This window comes from Talpa occidentalis, unplaced genomic scaffold (genome assembly GCF_014898055.3).
Source record: "Talpa occidentalis isolate TD23 unplaced genomic scaffold, MPIMG_talOcc4v2.1 talOcc4.5, whole genome shotgun sequence".
NCBI classification, from domain to species: domain Eukaryota; kingdom Metazoa; phylum Chordata; class Mammalia; order Eulipotyphla; family Talpidae; genus Talpa; species Talpa occidentalis.
Window position 1 is genome coordinate 20,104,874 of NW_023604861.1, and position 16,493 is coordinate 20,121,366.

The 16,493-nt window shown below is 40.3% G+C and overlaps 1 protein-coding gene and 1 long non-coding RNA gene across 5 annotated transcripts in view; one reads left to right on the top strand and one right to left on the bottom strand.

Annotated features, from left to right (window-relative positions):
- NDFIP2 (Nedd4 family interacting protein 2) overlaps nt 1–9,606 on the bottom strand; it is a 53,687-nt gene extending 44,081 nt beyond the window's left edge. The window contains exon 1 of the mRNA XM_037528834.2: nt 9,256–9,606. Within this exon, the coding sequence (XP_037384731.1) occupies nt 9,256–9,576 (321 nt within the window). The 5' untranslated portion in view covers nt 9,577–9,606. The remainder of the gene's footprint in view (nt 1–9,255) is intronic.
- Nucleotides 8,874–16,493, top strand: part of LOC119259863 (uncharacterized) — a 39,787-nt gene continuing 32,167 nt past the window's right edge. For 2 of the 4 annotated variants that reach the window (XR_008554242.1, XR_005128593.2), the window contains exons 1-2: nt 9,563–9,605; nt 11,548–11,638. This is a non-coding gene — a long non-coding RNA (uncharacterized LOC119259863). Of the gene's footprint in view, nt 8,917–9,562; nt 9,606–9,668; nt 10,226–11,547; nt 11,639–16,493 lie in introns of those variants that run through there. The other 2 variants (XR_008554241.1, XR_008554240.1) reach the window with 2 other exon arrangements.

Sequence of the window (16,493 nt, forward strand, 5' to 3'; positions counted from 1 at the left end):
TATTAAGGAAAGAACAAAAAGAAAATTGCTAAAATTGCTAAAGTAATCAATATAAAACAGGCAAAGAAAAGCAAAGTAAAACCCACAACTCTACCATGAATTAAGGCACTAAGCAGGTCTACTGCCCATGGTTTCATGGGTTACTAAGGGACACCATTCGTATATGAGATAGAAAGGCACTAAACAGTAACCGCTAAGCTGAGGGGTAAAACCTACAACCACCACCACCTAAGGACAAGTCTCAGTAGCAACGCATTACTCATGCATTCATTCTTATCAAACACTTCCCAACTAAGTGCTTGCCATATGCCAGGTACTAAAAGACCTAGCAAGTAACAAGACAAGACAAAAATATCATTCTCATGAAGCTTACTTGTGTGTGTGGGGGGGGGGGGGGGAAGTGGGGAGGTGAGTAGCAGAAAACGAAAAAGCTAAATATTTGCCTATCAGGTGGTGACTAAATACTACAGCTAAAAACTAAAACAAGAAATGGGACTAGAGAGTACTATACAGAGGTACAATGATTTTTAAATAGGGTAGTTAACAATGACTTCAATGAAGTCATCACTCCAACAGAATGAAGATTTCACTAGACATGAGAAAGTGTGATTCTCAAGAGAATTTTATACTCTATTCCACTGGCCATTCACTCTATCCCAGGTCCAGTGACAAACAAGGTTCCTACTTGATTACCAAGAACAAGTGATGAAAACCACCTTACCACATTCCTTAGTGTTTACTGCAAGGCTGGGTGACATAAAAAATTCTGGAACATGTAAAAGTTTTAGGCTTATATGAGAGACATACGTTTATCATTGACTTCAGAGGTGGGGCAAACTACAGTTAAGAGGCCAAATCTACCCACCATCCGTTTTTGTAAATAAAGTTTTATTGAAACACAGTCAAATTTGTTTACATAATGGGTATGGAAACTTTTGCAACACAACAGCGTATGTGAGTAGCTGTAAACAGAGACCACATGGCTTACAAAGTCTAAAATACTTACATCTGGCCCTTATACTAAAAGTTTGCTGGTCCTAATCTAAACCATCACTACCCTCCAAAACTATTTTCAGGACCATCTTCATGAGCAACAAAGGGACCCACCTCAGGAAGGCTCCATGCTTGAAGTTTATGCTCTGTGTGGTCACTATCTTCAAATTCTTAATAATTTTACCTTTGAATCTGAGTTTTATATGTGAACTCGAAGAGACAATGGAGCATGGAACTTCTGTTCACAAGGTGTCAATCTCCCCAGAAAGAGTTTCTGGTCAACCAAAATCCCAAGGATCAGCTTAAAACTGCAATCCTTACCCCTTGACTAGAGAGTAACAAGGCAGTAGCCATCCTACAGCAGGCTGGCACTCCCATGACACATTCAGCAGACAAACCAGCAGGGCTTCTGCTCTATTGCCAATTCAGGTATCACACATAACTTATGTATACATATTGTATAACCTATGTATACATAGGTTATACATATTGTATAACCTATGTATACATAACCTATGTATACATATTGTATAACCTATGTATAACCTATGTATACATATTGTGGCAGTCACAATCCCTTGGAGGTCATGTGCTGTGGGTTGGAAGAGGAGGCCTGTAAGAAGGGAAGATGGACTTCTATTCCAGGTCAGGGCCCCACATTTTCATTAGGCCTTGCAAATTCACGTATACTTCCAAGAAACAATTACAAACAACAGATAAAAGTTCTGGTCTCTATCAAATTCAACAAAATTACTTCTATGTTTTGGCCTCTTATCCAGTCATCCCCTTCATCTTCATCTTCCTCCGACTACAGTTTTCTTCATATTTCTTAGACAAATTCATTTCCACCACAGGCCATTATCACACTTGTACTTGTAATAATCATCAACTGGGATGTTGCAGTAGTGTCTCAGCTTGACTGTCACACATTCAGAATGATGGAGTTCCCAGATTATCCTGATTCCAATCTACTGAAGACTCAAACTAACTGATGTCACATCCAAAGTGGCCCCCATCAACTTCTTCCTTCCATGTCTGTGCATACCTCTCCCTTACTGAAAGATGGAGTTTATTTCCTCATCCTTTGAATCTGGGCTGGTCTTACGTTTGTTTTCACCAATAGAATGAAGCAGTAATGACAGTCCAGACCTTTAAGCCCACGCCGCCTATACCTCATTTTTCTTATCTGCCAAATGGGGATCATGACATTTATCTACTTCATGGAAGTGCTCTAAGAATTAAGTGCGTTGTTGTGTGCAAAGCACTGAGCAGAGCTCTCAGCATATTCCAGACTTACTGCAAAGTCACTATTGTTCTATTATTGTTATTTTATTATTAACAAAATGAATTTATTCCATCAACCTGCTTTATTGTCTTCAAAGCACCTACCGCAACCTAAAAGTAAGCATATTTGTTTATCAGTCTCTCCTCCACCTAAGTACAAGCCATGAAACAAGAATTTAACCATCTTGTTCACCAGCACCTAAAGCAGAATTAGGCAGGAGGAAATAATAAATTATTACACTTGAAGAAATAAATGAATTATAGGATCTTTGTTTCATAGTTAATCCAATAATATAAAAAAAACTGCTCCCATGATTTATCTTGAGCACTCAAAACACAGAATAAGCTATCTATTGATAATATGGTATTTTCATGATATAATTCTAATGCATTTACTTGTTACTGTGCAAATATTAAGCCATTACTAAAATATGTACTGCTCAAATATACCTAAGTGATGCATCATGCAGGTGTGCTAGAGTATATACTCACTTGTGTAATTTTTTTTAATGAGCTGTACTCAATCAAATTAATCACAGATTTAGTTAATATCACTACATTCACAGAAATTGCCAAGACAAACATTAATATGTGGTCCATTCAAAAATAAAATACCCTAAAGACAAACTACCATAGTCTTCAAAATGCAGAAATTTGTTATAAAACACGCTTGAGTGTGAATATGCAATTACAAATTTTTTAAAGTTTAAAACTTATTCAAAGATGAAATAAAAATCAGACAATCACAAAACCCCGAAGCACCTCTGAGGAAAAGCATTAGCTACCAAGTACAAAAGCACACAAAAACATAATTTGGTATAATAGCTACTCCAAGCACTATGATTCTCAATTTTTCTTCTGCCTTCATGTAGGTGACAGATATAAGAAACTCACCCTGCCCCCTCTGCCAAGAATAGTTTCGTAGGAATTCTTACATTTAAGAACAGAATTCTATCAGGCAAACAAAACAAGAGGAGACAAGAAACAAATGTTACATGTTAATCTAGAGAAGAGAGAACAGGTTGTGGTTGAAGAAGTGATAAGTAGGTCCTGCTATAGACTACATCAGTTAGTGCATACAATTTCAGAGAACAGACTATTTAATATTTAAACATGACACTACACAGTTATGCAAGTTTCATGGCACTACAAAGTTACGCAAGTTTCATACAAGGAACTGTGTGTTAACTACAGAAACACAAACTCAAAAATACACTAAAGTACTTAAAACCAAAAAGAGTAACACCACCAAAATTTTGGTAAACTGTGAAGCAACCAAAAATTTCATACATTGTTGGTAGAAGGAAAATAGTACAACTACTTTGGAGAAGAGTCTAATGCATCTTCTAAAACTAAACATATATCTACCCTACTATCAGAAATTCCACCCAAGAGAAATGAAAATGTAAAAATTATTTATACAAGAATATTGTGAAGAATTTTATCCATGATAGCCAAAAATAGGAAATAATCCAAATGTACATCAACAAAGAATAAACAAACTGGAATATAGTCATATGATTTATATGATGAAATGCTATTTGGCAATAAAAGGGATGTGCTGCTCTTATACACAATAATAGGGGTCAACCTCCAAAACCATACAAGGTAAAAGAAGCTCTACAATCATTATAGAATAGGCAAAAGTAATTTCAAGTGAAAAAAAAATCAGAACCACCAGGGGGTAGGAATGGACAGAGAAGGATCCTAAGGGAACTTTCATTTCAAGGATGATAGTAATGGTCTATATCCCAGTCTAGTAAATTTTTATAAGGTGCAGATAGTAAATATATCTGGCTTTGTAGGCTCTGCTTCAAATACTCAATTTGGCGATTACAAATGAAAGTAGCAGTTGTTTTACAATAAAATTTTATTTACAAAAATAGTAACTCACTGATCCCTGTTCTGTATTTACCTGGGTTTAAGCATTTATCAAAACTCATTCAACAGACCATGTAAGACTTGTGCATTTCACTATGTACCAGTTTTACCCTAAAAAAGAACCATTAAAAAATATACTAAACTCGAGACTAATAAGCATGCAGTTTATAGTTTGCAGTATGCTGACATCTGCAATTTACTTTGAAAGCATTAAAAAATAAGACAGATTACAATAACACAAATACAGCAAACTATTTGCAACTGCAGACCATACATTTGGCCATACATATACATTTTTTTTTTAAAGATTTGAATTTTTTTTAAAGATTTATTTATTTATACAAGAACTGGGGTACTGGCCAGAGGCACAGGAGGGTGAGAGAATTCACCAGAGACAAAGCGGGGAGCAGAACAGGCAGACAACCGAAAACATTGCTGAGGGGAGCAGCAGGCGAGACAGGAGAGGTCTGCCGCACCATGTGTGTATCTCCCTAGCCAGGCAGGAAATCGAACCCGCATGCTGCAGAGGCTACAGACAGTTTCACAGCGCTGCGCTCAACACACGGCGCCACCAGGGAGGCCCCATATATATATACATTTGTAGACCATGTACATATGGGAATTAACTGTACAAGTCTTTCAAACTTTCTAAAATTTGAAAGTTTTAACGTTAAATAAGGAGGGAGGAATTCAAAAAGGGACAGTGAAGTTTTTGAGCAAAGAAATAAAAATCAATTTATATTCCATAAATATGATTTACACCATGTAAATGATACACTAAAGAAAGGGTAATCAGATGAAGGAAGAAAGTGGTAAATAGTCTATTACAATATAGTACATGCTATGGAATGCATCAACATTTAAGAAATACAAACTGAGTTCACAAAGAGGATAAAAGTCAGAGAAGAGCAGAATTATTCTTGGTATCAGGAATTAGGAAGATGGTTCAAGGAGAGAGGTCAGTGTAGATGTAACAGAGTAGTCAAGCAAGACCAGAACTGAAAAGTACCTATTAGATTAAGCAATGGGCAACCGTGATGATGCAAATGAGGTGTGGTAAGAATATAAATCAGATAAACAATACTGGTAAGTTAAAAAGAAACAAACAGTAAAGATCAAAGGAATCAAGTTGGACAAAAAAAAAAAAAAGGGAATAACTCAAGAGTAACAAAGATAGCAGTATTTCTTTAAAATGAAAAAGTACTGCACCTAAAAATCACCATATATAGTATCTCTTCCACAATATGTGCTATTGGTTAAGATAGTCTATCATGGGCCTGGAATGTCCCTGCACATTCTTGCTGAGTATGACATAGTTTATCCATTTCCTGATACAGAGAGGATTCTTGAAATAAGTCACACAGGAGCAGAAAAGGTTAAGGTTACACAATATGTAACTAAACCAACCAGGGAGAGGGGAGAGATCAACTAGTTTGTCTGCTGTTTGCTATACTGTTTACTGCTTGCTTTAAAAAAAAAAAAATTGCTGTACCCTTAGTCCTGAGTTCCTGAGTTGTAAACTACTACCTGCACCCATCACCCTCAAGGGACCTGGCTGCAAGGAAAAACTATACAAATATGCAGATTCATGTGATTCCTTGCTGAGCTGTAAGTAATGTCATTTCTTTCTTACCTCCACATTTGTTTCTGCCAGTAACGATGAAACATTAACAGGCTAATTAGCTTGCAATATGGCAAAATCACAACTTAAGACTTTCCTGTTCTTGGTATGTACAACAAAGTACTAGCTGACACTCACATAATTAAACAAAAGAGGAGGCCTAAACACGTCACCAGCAAAAACTGAACTACATATATTTTAGTTTATTTGCCTCATGTTAGTCACAGTATTTATCAGGTACTTCTATCTACACTATATCTCTTACATATATTAAAGTTACTTCTCACAATAATCCTAACGAGATAGTTACTAATATGAGGAAACTGAGCCCTCAAGAGGCTAAATAACTATGTCAAAGGCTCATAACTTGTAAACAACACAACCCAGATGTAAGCCCAGATGAAAACTTGTGCTTTTTAACCATTAATAGTCAACCTCCTATCCAGCCAATTTATTAGGGGCAACTCTAATTTTCTGGATAATAAAGCTAAGTATTGAAACGTTAGCAGTACAAATATTTTGTTATGTTCATGAGAAATAGTAACATTTAGAAAATGTTAATATACTATTTTAAATTTTTTAATCTGTGATCAAAATTTAGGATGAGCTAAACAAATATGATCCATGTCTTTAATGCAAAATTTCTCATGGTTTTAATAGGCAAATAAATATTTATAACATAATATATACTATATTGATATAAAATACATATTATATATGCACTATAATAATGCATATATTAGATCTAATATAATATTATGCATCTATTATAAATCTTACAAGTACTTCTATTATCATAATTCCAGGATAAAGTTTGGGAAAATACTGCTACAACCAACACTGCCAATTTAATGCCTTTGAAATTTTAGTAGACAGCTAGGTACAATACATAATCCTTTAAAACAGAGAACATCAAAGTTAGAATGTGGCCTAACAGCTCTAAACCAAGTAAACTACTTCACAGTTTGGAAACACTGCTCACTTCCTACCAAAGGAAACTGATTTTCCCATAACACAGTGATACTACATAACATACCTGGCTTTTTCAGAATGGTAACAATCAAAGCTTTTTGTAGCTCTATGTTTTTTATCCACTGCTCTATTCAAAAAAATTTAGACCCTTTTAACAATGAAGAAGACAAAGCAGGTTCCACATAGAGCTGGCACATTTGTTAAAGGTAGTCATTCTGATGCCCTGCGGATCACCACTAACTTTCCAACATGGAAAGCTACATTTTACCTCTTTCACCTGGGGATAAACTAACACTGATCCTAAGTATACCTCCCCATGTCTTAAGTCATCTCTAAACATTTAGCAACTGGAGTTGCTGAATGCTCAAGTTTACTAATCATTCAGAGCTTTGAAAATAAAATACTGGGCTAAAATCAGCCACACAACAGTTGCGCCCATCATATAATCCAGAGCTACAGACTGGGCCCAATTCAGCTGCTTCTCTTTCATGTACCTAGATTGAGATACTGACCCGACAATCCAAGTGTTTTACTAGACAGATGAAATTACTATATAATTACACAGTTTTAGGAATTAAAATTCTAATTTAAACTGTGCTAAGATTCTCACATTTTGCCTTACTAGGAAAAGAAATTGATGTTCTACCTATTTAAAGTATTATCATCAGCAGGACTGATTTTTGCCCTCTGTGCTGAAGGACTGTCTCCACCCATTCAAAGTCGATGTAGGACACATCTCCAGTATGAAATAAAGGAGGCAATTATGATACAGTACACTTATTTTGAAAGGAGTTGTAGAAAAAAAGAAAATATCCTAAGACTGAGTGCAAATTTCAGTATTTTGGTATTAGGAATTCTGTAAAATAATAATTAAATCAAGTCATCTTAACTACTAAAAGCAAACGTGGCAATGTATCACTGCTGCTACATCAGTTCATCAGCTCTCGTATGAGTAAGAATTCGGCTGCATGAGAATACAGCTGGATGAGGATGTGGTTGATTCTGATAAACAAACCTCCTCAAGAGAAAGAATTCAAATTAGCTAATGACCGTGAAGAGAAGAAGATTAGAAAAAAATAAGTTAAACTGGTAATGAAATTCAAAATTTACCTATAGCACTTTACTGTTGTAACATTTCCAAAAATACGTGTATCTTTTAAAAAAACATTCAAACCAACAGAAGTGTATACACAACTTAAAAAATGTCTTCCATACTAGCAGCAAATCATTTAAAATGTTCCAATAAATTTTGACAGAATTCAGAATAAAGATCATTTGGAGGTTTTACAAGATGTAAACGTAAACTAGATAAAATGAAGGGTCACGATCTTTTTCCTTTGAAAAATGCAAACACATACATTGGAATCTCGTCTTTCAATATTCTGAAATTGTCAAAAATGCACTTACTAGTTGAATTTCTTAGTTCCCATGTTTCACGTGTACAAAGAGATTGCAAAGGTGAACTCTGCACTAATATATCTACATTTCACAAACAGTACAAAAATTTTACGAACAGTGCTAGTAATTGCACCTTCAAAACTGCCTATTACTTTTCTTCTCTCCCTCGGTAAACAGGTTTAACTAAATGGCCACCTGAAAGTTTCTAGAAGAGCATGCTACGGAATGCAAAAGAACAGTTCATTTTTTAAATAGAGTTTTCAATAGAAATCCCCAATGACACCACCAGAATTAACACTAAAAGGGAAAAAAGGTATAAAAAAGGGCCTTGAAAATACAGAACAATTTTCACTCGCTTCAAGTTACAATGGTTTCTATGTTGGCACCGTATAAGACCTCGTATTTTACGATAACACATTTTTCAAACAAGACTGGTATGCTTTCTGGCAAAACTTTGTTTTACCAGAAAAAAAAAAAATGTGGGGGAATGGAAAAAAGAAGTCACTTTCAAAACTAACAAAATGGAAAAGGACAACATGACAAGGTGAACTAGAACTGAGAAACGAGAGGAGTCCCATGAGTATTATCTACAGCTGAACAAATTTCAACCTCTTTCTTCCTAAATCCCCATTTTTTACCCCCCCCCCCAGGTTCGAGGTGCTCACCTCTCCCCGCCTCCCCACCCCGTTTGTGACGGCGATCACCTTCCCGCAGGTAAGTGGAGTCAGCACCGTCTGCAGTAAACAATCCCCTGGAATGTCTCAGAGGTGACTGGGTCAGGGAATGGTTAGAAAGAATCAGGAATGTGAGCAATAAAACAGATTTCTGCATGGGGGTGGAGGGTGTCTCCCTGCGGGGACGAGGCCGCAGGAGAGGGGTGCAGAGCTAGGACTTTGGGGCGCAGGGACGCAATGACAGGCAGGCTCCACTGGAGAGGTGGGAAGGACGCAGCTCCGGCCAGGAGCCCCCAAACAACGCCGCCAGCACGTCGCCTCCGTGAACACCCGGCGGGAAGGACTCGGGGGCACGGAGGGGGACACGCAGGGGGACACGCAGGGGACACGCAGGGGTCCCGGGCGGCGCGGGGGCGGGGGCCGGGAACTCACCACCTGGTAGCGGCCGGTCCCCGGCTGATGATGATCCATCCTGCCCGGCTCGGGATCCGGCTTCCCAGCCGGCGAGTCCCCTCGGCGCTCGGCCCCCTCGGCCACCCCGGTCCACGACGTCGGCGCCGCGGCGCCCCTTCCGCCACCGGTTCTTCCGCCGCGGTCGCCCGGCGGGGCCGCCTCACTTCCTGTCGCTCCCGCAGCGGCCGCGGAGACCTCCGCGCCGACCGCCGCTCGTTGGGGAAGCTCCGGGGCGCCGCGAGCACCACTGAGCATGCGCGGGGCGGCGGCGCATGCGCCCCGCGTTCTCCGGCGGCCCATCCGCCCCGCGAGTGGGAGGAAATGGAAAAGTGAGCCCAGGCCGGGGGCGCGGGCTCGGTTGTCAGCCCGTCGGCGGTAGGCGGTGGCCAAGGGAGCGGAAAGAATATGTAACCGGCCTTGATCGGCCTTTTCTATTGGGCGGCTTTCGTGCAGGCACCGGCAAGTGCGCAGTCATACCTGCCGACCAAAGTCGAGGTGGGAGGGGACGCGTTCCTAGAACACCGGAGGGCAGGTCACCGGCTTACTCAACATTTCCCCTGATTAGTCACCCGTCCTAGGAAAACGCAGGGAGATTTGTCTCTGGGACATTCCTAAAACGCTTGTTCAAAACCATTAGTGACTTAAGGATATTAACCAAAACAAAAAAAATTCTGTCTCCCTCTTGGTGTAAGACTCTTCAGTTGGACTCTCGTATCTCACCGAGGGGCGAGAACTCTAGGAGTCCTAGGTTATTGGAAGGAGACTAGAAAATAGTGCAGTGAAGTCGATTTTGATACCGGAATTGTCAGGTCTAGTCTCCCAGCCAGAAACGGATCCCAGGCTGCAGGGCAGCGCTGAGTCCCAGCCACTAGACCCCGCAGGGTTGGTGTCTCACGAAGCCGCAGCAGGAACTTCGCAGACGCTCAGGCAAGCAAGCGAGAAGAGGCAGGTTCGTTTATAGAAAGAAAAAGTTTATTGAGGAGGAAAAGAGCAGAAATAAAGTGGGACTCCCAGGCCAGGGAACCAGGCCTGGGAGGGGCAAGGAAGCCAAAGTGGAATTGTGTTTCAGGGAATATATACCTTTTTTCCCTCATTATTCTAAAACTCCACCAGTCTCTCTGTGATTGGTCAGTTTTCGGCTGTCTCACTTAATTTGCTACTGAGTAGGGATCTTCACATTCCTTATCTAGTAGGTCTGTCTTTCCCCATTTGTTGTATCTTTATCTTTATGGCCCAGTCCTCTGGATGGGCATCCCTGCATTGAAGTTAAACAGCTGCCCTTCTAATGTGACCATAAATTAAACCACTCTCCATTTCTCCAATCTCCGCCTCCCTTTACCACCTGAAGGAAACCAGGACCAGCATTAACAATGTTGTCCTTGGTCCTGGCATGTTTGTTTTTCCCAATGGAATTGGTTATATTTCTTTGGTTGTCCTTATCTCTGAAGCCTCCCTAAATTCTTCAGAGGTCCCCTCCTGCACTATCCCTAAAACTGCCTAATAACCCTAGCTTGCCCTGTCTCAATTTTATGATCATACATCAGTAATTCTGAAGGATTTAATAGTAATGGATTACTTTGTGTGCAACGTTGTAAGACGATCTCCATGTGTGATTGACCACACCAGCGTGGCACAAAACATGTTCTTTCGCAAGTAGAAGAGAATGATGGAGCAGTGTAAAGTACCTTTTAACTGAAGGGTTTGTTTTCTGTACTCTGGAAACTATAATCCCACGTTTCTGGTCCAGCTATATTTTTTACTTCCCTCCTGAATATCCAAAGGAAATTCTGAGAATGAAGAAGGCCACTGGATGAAACTGAACAACTGGTTAAAATAGCAAAAATACAATAAGGATGGGAACGCATTGAGAGATCATCAACTAAAAAATATGCTGTCCTTAGAGTATTATTCAAAGCATTGTCCAATTGTTCCTATTTTTGCCATCTTGACTCATTTAGTGGTAAAGAAAGGCTAACAAGATATACTTAATTTCTTTAAACTTCCTTCTTCGACCAAATTTACTATATTTTAGATTCTAAAATAACCCTCATGTAACATTTTATTGGCATTATTGTGCAAGCGCTCACCCTCACAATTTCACCCCAAATGTTACCAACTTTCAATAATCAAAATAAGTCAGTATCTGCAAAATGAAATTAACTTCCTCTATCACTTTGGTCTATATAATTTACTTAGAATTTAATTTTACATGCACTTGCATTTTAACTAATCACTTATCTCTACTTGTTTTTCAAATGGACTGCTGCTCAGCTCAAAGGCTGTTTGTTTTTTCACACCCAGCACAGTACTGAGAACCTAAGACCTGGGAGAACCAAGACCTGACCTAAAACATCTTCATAAGGTAACATTCTGGATAAGGTAACATTCTTTCAATTCCACTCTTCTCCCAGGTTTTGTGAATGTTTTGCTAATGTAGCACAGCAGGTGACAAAATTCAAAATGAAAGTGTATTCTCAGTCAAGAGGGGCATAGGAAGAGTGGAAAGAGTTGATAATAAGAGAGTGCTGGGACAGAGCTACAGTAGGACTTGAGACATACAAGGACAGTGCCACTCATTAAAGGACAGGTCACTGCTGTGGATTTTCACCTGAGCTCACCATTGCAAGATCACCCAGGCTCAGGGAACAATGACAATAGGTTTCCTTAACAAAAAAAGAGTTACTAAGGCCACAATGGCCAGCTATCTCACCCATAAAGCATCCACAGTTGTCTGTAAGTCCTAAACAAAAGGCTGCTCATTTAAGATGGCTTTGTCCCATCAATGAGGGCCTGGAGATTGTGGCACGCTGGCAAGTAGCAGGCCAGGAACCAACTCACCACAGCTAAAGGTGCTGAAAGGTGGGCCGCTGAGATAATACCACAGCAGCCCACAGCAACATTCTGCAGAATGGGATGGACAGCACTGGACAATGGACCAGATAGCAACAGAGCTAGCAATACCAAGAGGTAGTACTGGACAATCAGAAGTGATTAACAGGTTTCAAAAGGTGACCTAGACACAGAGTGCTGGCTAACCATCAACAGTGCTGGGTACCACTGCCAGTAATGCCGGTCACCACTGTTCACCAGGAGGCAGTATCAAAAATACTAGTGTTACAGCTTTTTCTGAGTTGTTGGCCTGCACCAACAATAAACAGCTCTTTGAGACACCAGCCCGGACCTTTGGTGCTCCTTTCAGATAATATCAGAGGCAGGGCAGGAGGGAGATGTAGCGGTGTCCTGCCTCTGCAGAGCTCTTAGGCTCTCTGCAAAGCTTTCAGTTTCTCTTCTTTGTTTGGAGGTCAGCTGCTAGATGCTTCTTTCTTCTTTGGAGGTAAGGAACAGAGTCGTTTTTCTTCAGAGGCCAGAAACAGAGTCCAAGTGAATCCTCAGTTGGCACCTGCCCTACCTTATATCCTTCTTCAGGGTCTCCTACCTATAATCCTATGGTTGATTGAACCATTTAACACCAATCAATTCATACCTTGCACCTGATCAATCGATTCTATGATTTAGGAATCAAGTACGGAAAACTTGGTGCGTGTACAAAACTGGCCTGCCCTTACCTCAGGACAGGCTCATGGACTGGTGGGCCCCAAGGAGCACAGCCAGAACTGGCCTCAGTGGGGCCTGAGGCCCACTGCACTGGTAGCCCTGCAATGGGGCCTGGTAAAACAATGTAAAGCGGGGTGTGGGGAGAGTATGCAGCAGCACTGCAGAGTGGGCTCCCCTGGGAACCCCCATGTTGGCTCGAGATTCCTTAGGTAACTCTACTGCCTGCAGCTGGAGGCAGCCAAGTGTTGGAGCTGGCCCAGTGGTACCCCATGCTTCTCCCTGCATCCTTGAATGGGGGGTTTGATGCCCTGGGGTGCCATGGTAGGGGGACCACTGCTGTCCATCATCACTGCTAGCCTCTGCCTCAACCTGAATCCCAGTGGGGCCAGTGGTGGTGGACAGTAAGTGCCCATCACCCACTGTTGCTTGCACGTCCCACAAACAGCTGCTTCTGGCACGGGCAGAAAACCTCTATTACTCTTCCAGTGATGAGGGTGCTTAAGTGGTGGTTGGAAAGAGCTAGCCTTGCTCCGCAGCTTGTGCTGCTTGCGTGGCTCCAGTTTCAATAACAGCAAAGAGAAACTGAGCCAGGGACAGCACTTGTGTTATATCACTTTGTCCTCACTACAGCTCTGTGGTGTAGGTCCATGTGTAATTCCTTTTCAGCAAATCAAGAATCTTCAGCAAACTAAAGCATAGAGAAGTTAAGGAATTTGTCCAAATTCAAATCACTAGCAAGTAGACACAGACTCCATCCACCACTTCTTTTGTATTAATTGTTATATTAAGCACTGTAATATAATCCATTCTTAAAAAAAAAAAAATCCTGTCTCTCCTTGTAGTCTATGACCATGTGAAACTTGTGCAAAAGCCAAAAAAATAGTGATGAATAGTTATGCATCACAAAGAGCCAACCTGACTTCCTAAGATCACACCTTCTCAATCTATATGAAACAAATGATTCTTTTACATCATCCCCAAAAGAGACATTTTTGAGCTCCTTTTGCCCTTTTCACTACTATGGCAGTGTGACCTGGACACAAGCAGAGGGCCTGACTTGTCCCACTAGGAGTAACTTAATTGGGATGAAATAAGAGTAATAATATCCTTATCATTTGAAAGCCCTTAATCAACAACCTATAATATTTTGATGTCCTAAAGAATGAGCGGTGGTACACTGTTATAAGCTACCTCAAGTGGAATTCTAGAATTTTAATGCACTTTGCTAACACCTCTTGTTGTGACCTAATCCATAGTCATTTCCAAAAATTGCACCACCCAAAATTTTACCACTGTCACACTGCAGTACTGGGCCAGACCTGGGATTTCCTGTCAAGAAGCACACACTGTGTAGGTATAAGGAATGTGATGAACCAACAGTCTCCAGCTGTTAGATTTGTCGTTTCAGCTTTTAAGCCAAGGTTGTGCTATTTTCAGGGTAGCACCTGGCTCAGACTGAACAAGGCAGTGGGACAAATCTAGATGATTTTGTCTGACACTGTATCCCTTCAAGGTGTAATCTTTGCTTCAGAGCTTCCTGTTGAACTAGGAGAGACTATCCAAATGTTGTTCCTTTCACAGATGCTAATTCTCTAATAATTCTCTTGTATTCATACCTTCATATCAGTATCTGCTTCCTGGAGAACCTGGCCTAGACAAGAACCAAGATATAAATCGAATATTGTTAATATTATCAAAAATGTGGTAAATGACAACTGCTCTTTCACAAAAATTGATATTTAATCTCTAAAATAACCCTCAGTAGCCTCCATTGTTATCATTTTCTCATGTGGACATAATATACCTACAGCTCTTCCCATTAAGAATGACCTTGATGGGCCTCCCCTGATGGCACAGCGGGTAAGTGCTGGGCTGTGAAGCTGCTCGCAGTCTCTGCAGCGCCTGTTCGATTGATCCCTGGCCGCAGGCGAGGATCTCACAAGGCACACAGACCTCTCCTGCCGCCCGCTGCTCCCCTCAGCAGTGTATTTCGTCAGTCTGTCTGTTCTGCTCCCCTCTCTGGCTCTGGTGAATTCTCTCTCCCTCCCGCGCTTCTGACTGTACCCAGTGCTTGTATAAATAAATAAATAAATCTTTTAAAAAAGAAAGCAAGAAAGAAAACCTGATGTTTATGTTCAAAAAAAAAAAAAAAGAATGACTTTGATGGGCCTCCTTAGTGGTGCAACGAGTTGAGCACTGCACTATAAAGCTGTCCACAGCCTCTGCAGTATGAGTTCGATTCCCAGCCAGCCAGGAAGAAACCCACAGGGCATGGCAGACCTCTCCTGCTTCGCCCACTGCTCCGCTCAGCAGTGTCTTTGATCCATCTGCCTCTTCTCTCCCGCTCTGTCTCTGGTGAATTCTCTCACCCAGGTCTCTGACCAGTACTCCAGTTCTTGTACAAATAAATAAATTTTAAAAAAAGAGTTAAAAAAAAAACCAAAGTATTAAAAAAAATAATGACTTTGATGTTGTTCTATAGAGTGATGCTGTCAGATCATAGGAACTTATGTGCATGGGACATACTTCCCATTGAGTATCCCTCCCACCTTTGAAGAAGCTGAACTGTTCCTGCTAGAGGTCAATTGATTTCTTAGTATCACCCATCCCCTCCTCTTACTTCTAGCAGTTAGGTATGCTGAGCTGCGTAAACATATACATATACATACACACACTCATACACACATATATATACACGCCAGGATTCTTGCAATTGCCATCAGTGAAAGAGCAGTGCAAATGCCATTGCCAGCAAGATGATCAGCTACACAGGCCTATATCACAAGTAGGCAAATGCTCCAAAGTTTCCTTAATTCTTCAGGGATTTTTAGTCTTTCATTAGTTCCTCAACAATATAGAACCTACAACATGAAAGTAGCTACTGATGTTAGTGTGATCATAGACCCTAATAGTTAATTGCATTTGGACTATGGGTGATTTTATTTCTTTACCTAGAAAATGTTTGAAACAGTTAACTGATATTCTTTATATAAAGATTTCTATCTCTACCTAATAAAATTTCACCAGCCATTATTTTCTAAATTAAATTCTAAAGTACATTTTAGAGTATAAGAAACTGTTACTTGTCATTTTAGTGTATGAAAATAAGTATAATTATTACTCCAAAATGTAATCAGTTACCATATATGTGGGTCTTTTAAGCAGTTTGTAGGCTTGGACCTCAGTTTAGTTTTTCAGTGTTCCTTATTTAACTGACCTGAGATTCCTAAAGTAAGTAAAATTCTAAAGTAAGGTAATTTGACAATCAGATATCTACTGATTTTCTCTCTCACTTTATTCTCACTCAGTCTATCAGAAGAAGCTAAAATACACCTAATGTTTTGTCAGGGCTCAATTGAAATAAGGGCTAAGAGAAAACATGTATTGAGATTATTTGCAGGAATTGCCTGTGCTATTATGGGTGCTAGTTAGGCAAGTCCAAAATCCATAGTGCTGGTCACCGGAACTCTGGAAGATGTCTAGAAGCTGCTGCCTACAGGCAGAATTTCTCCCTCCTCGGGAAAGACTCAATTCTGCTCTTTATAACCTTTTAGTTGATTAAATTGGGCCCACATGAGTTATGGAAGAAAATTCCTTTATTTAAAGTCAACCAACTTTGGACCTTAATCGTATCTATAAAATATCTTCTCAGCAAAGCTTGA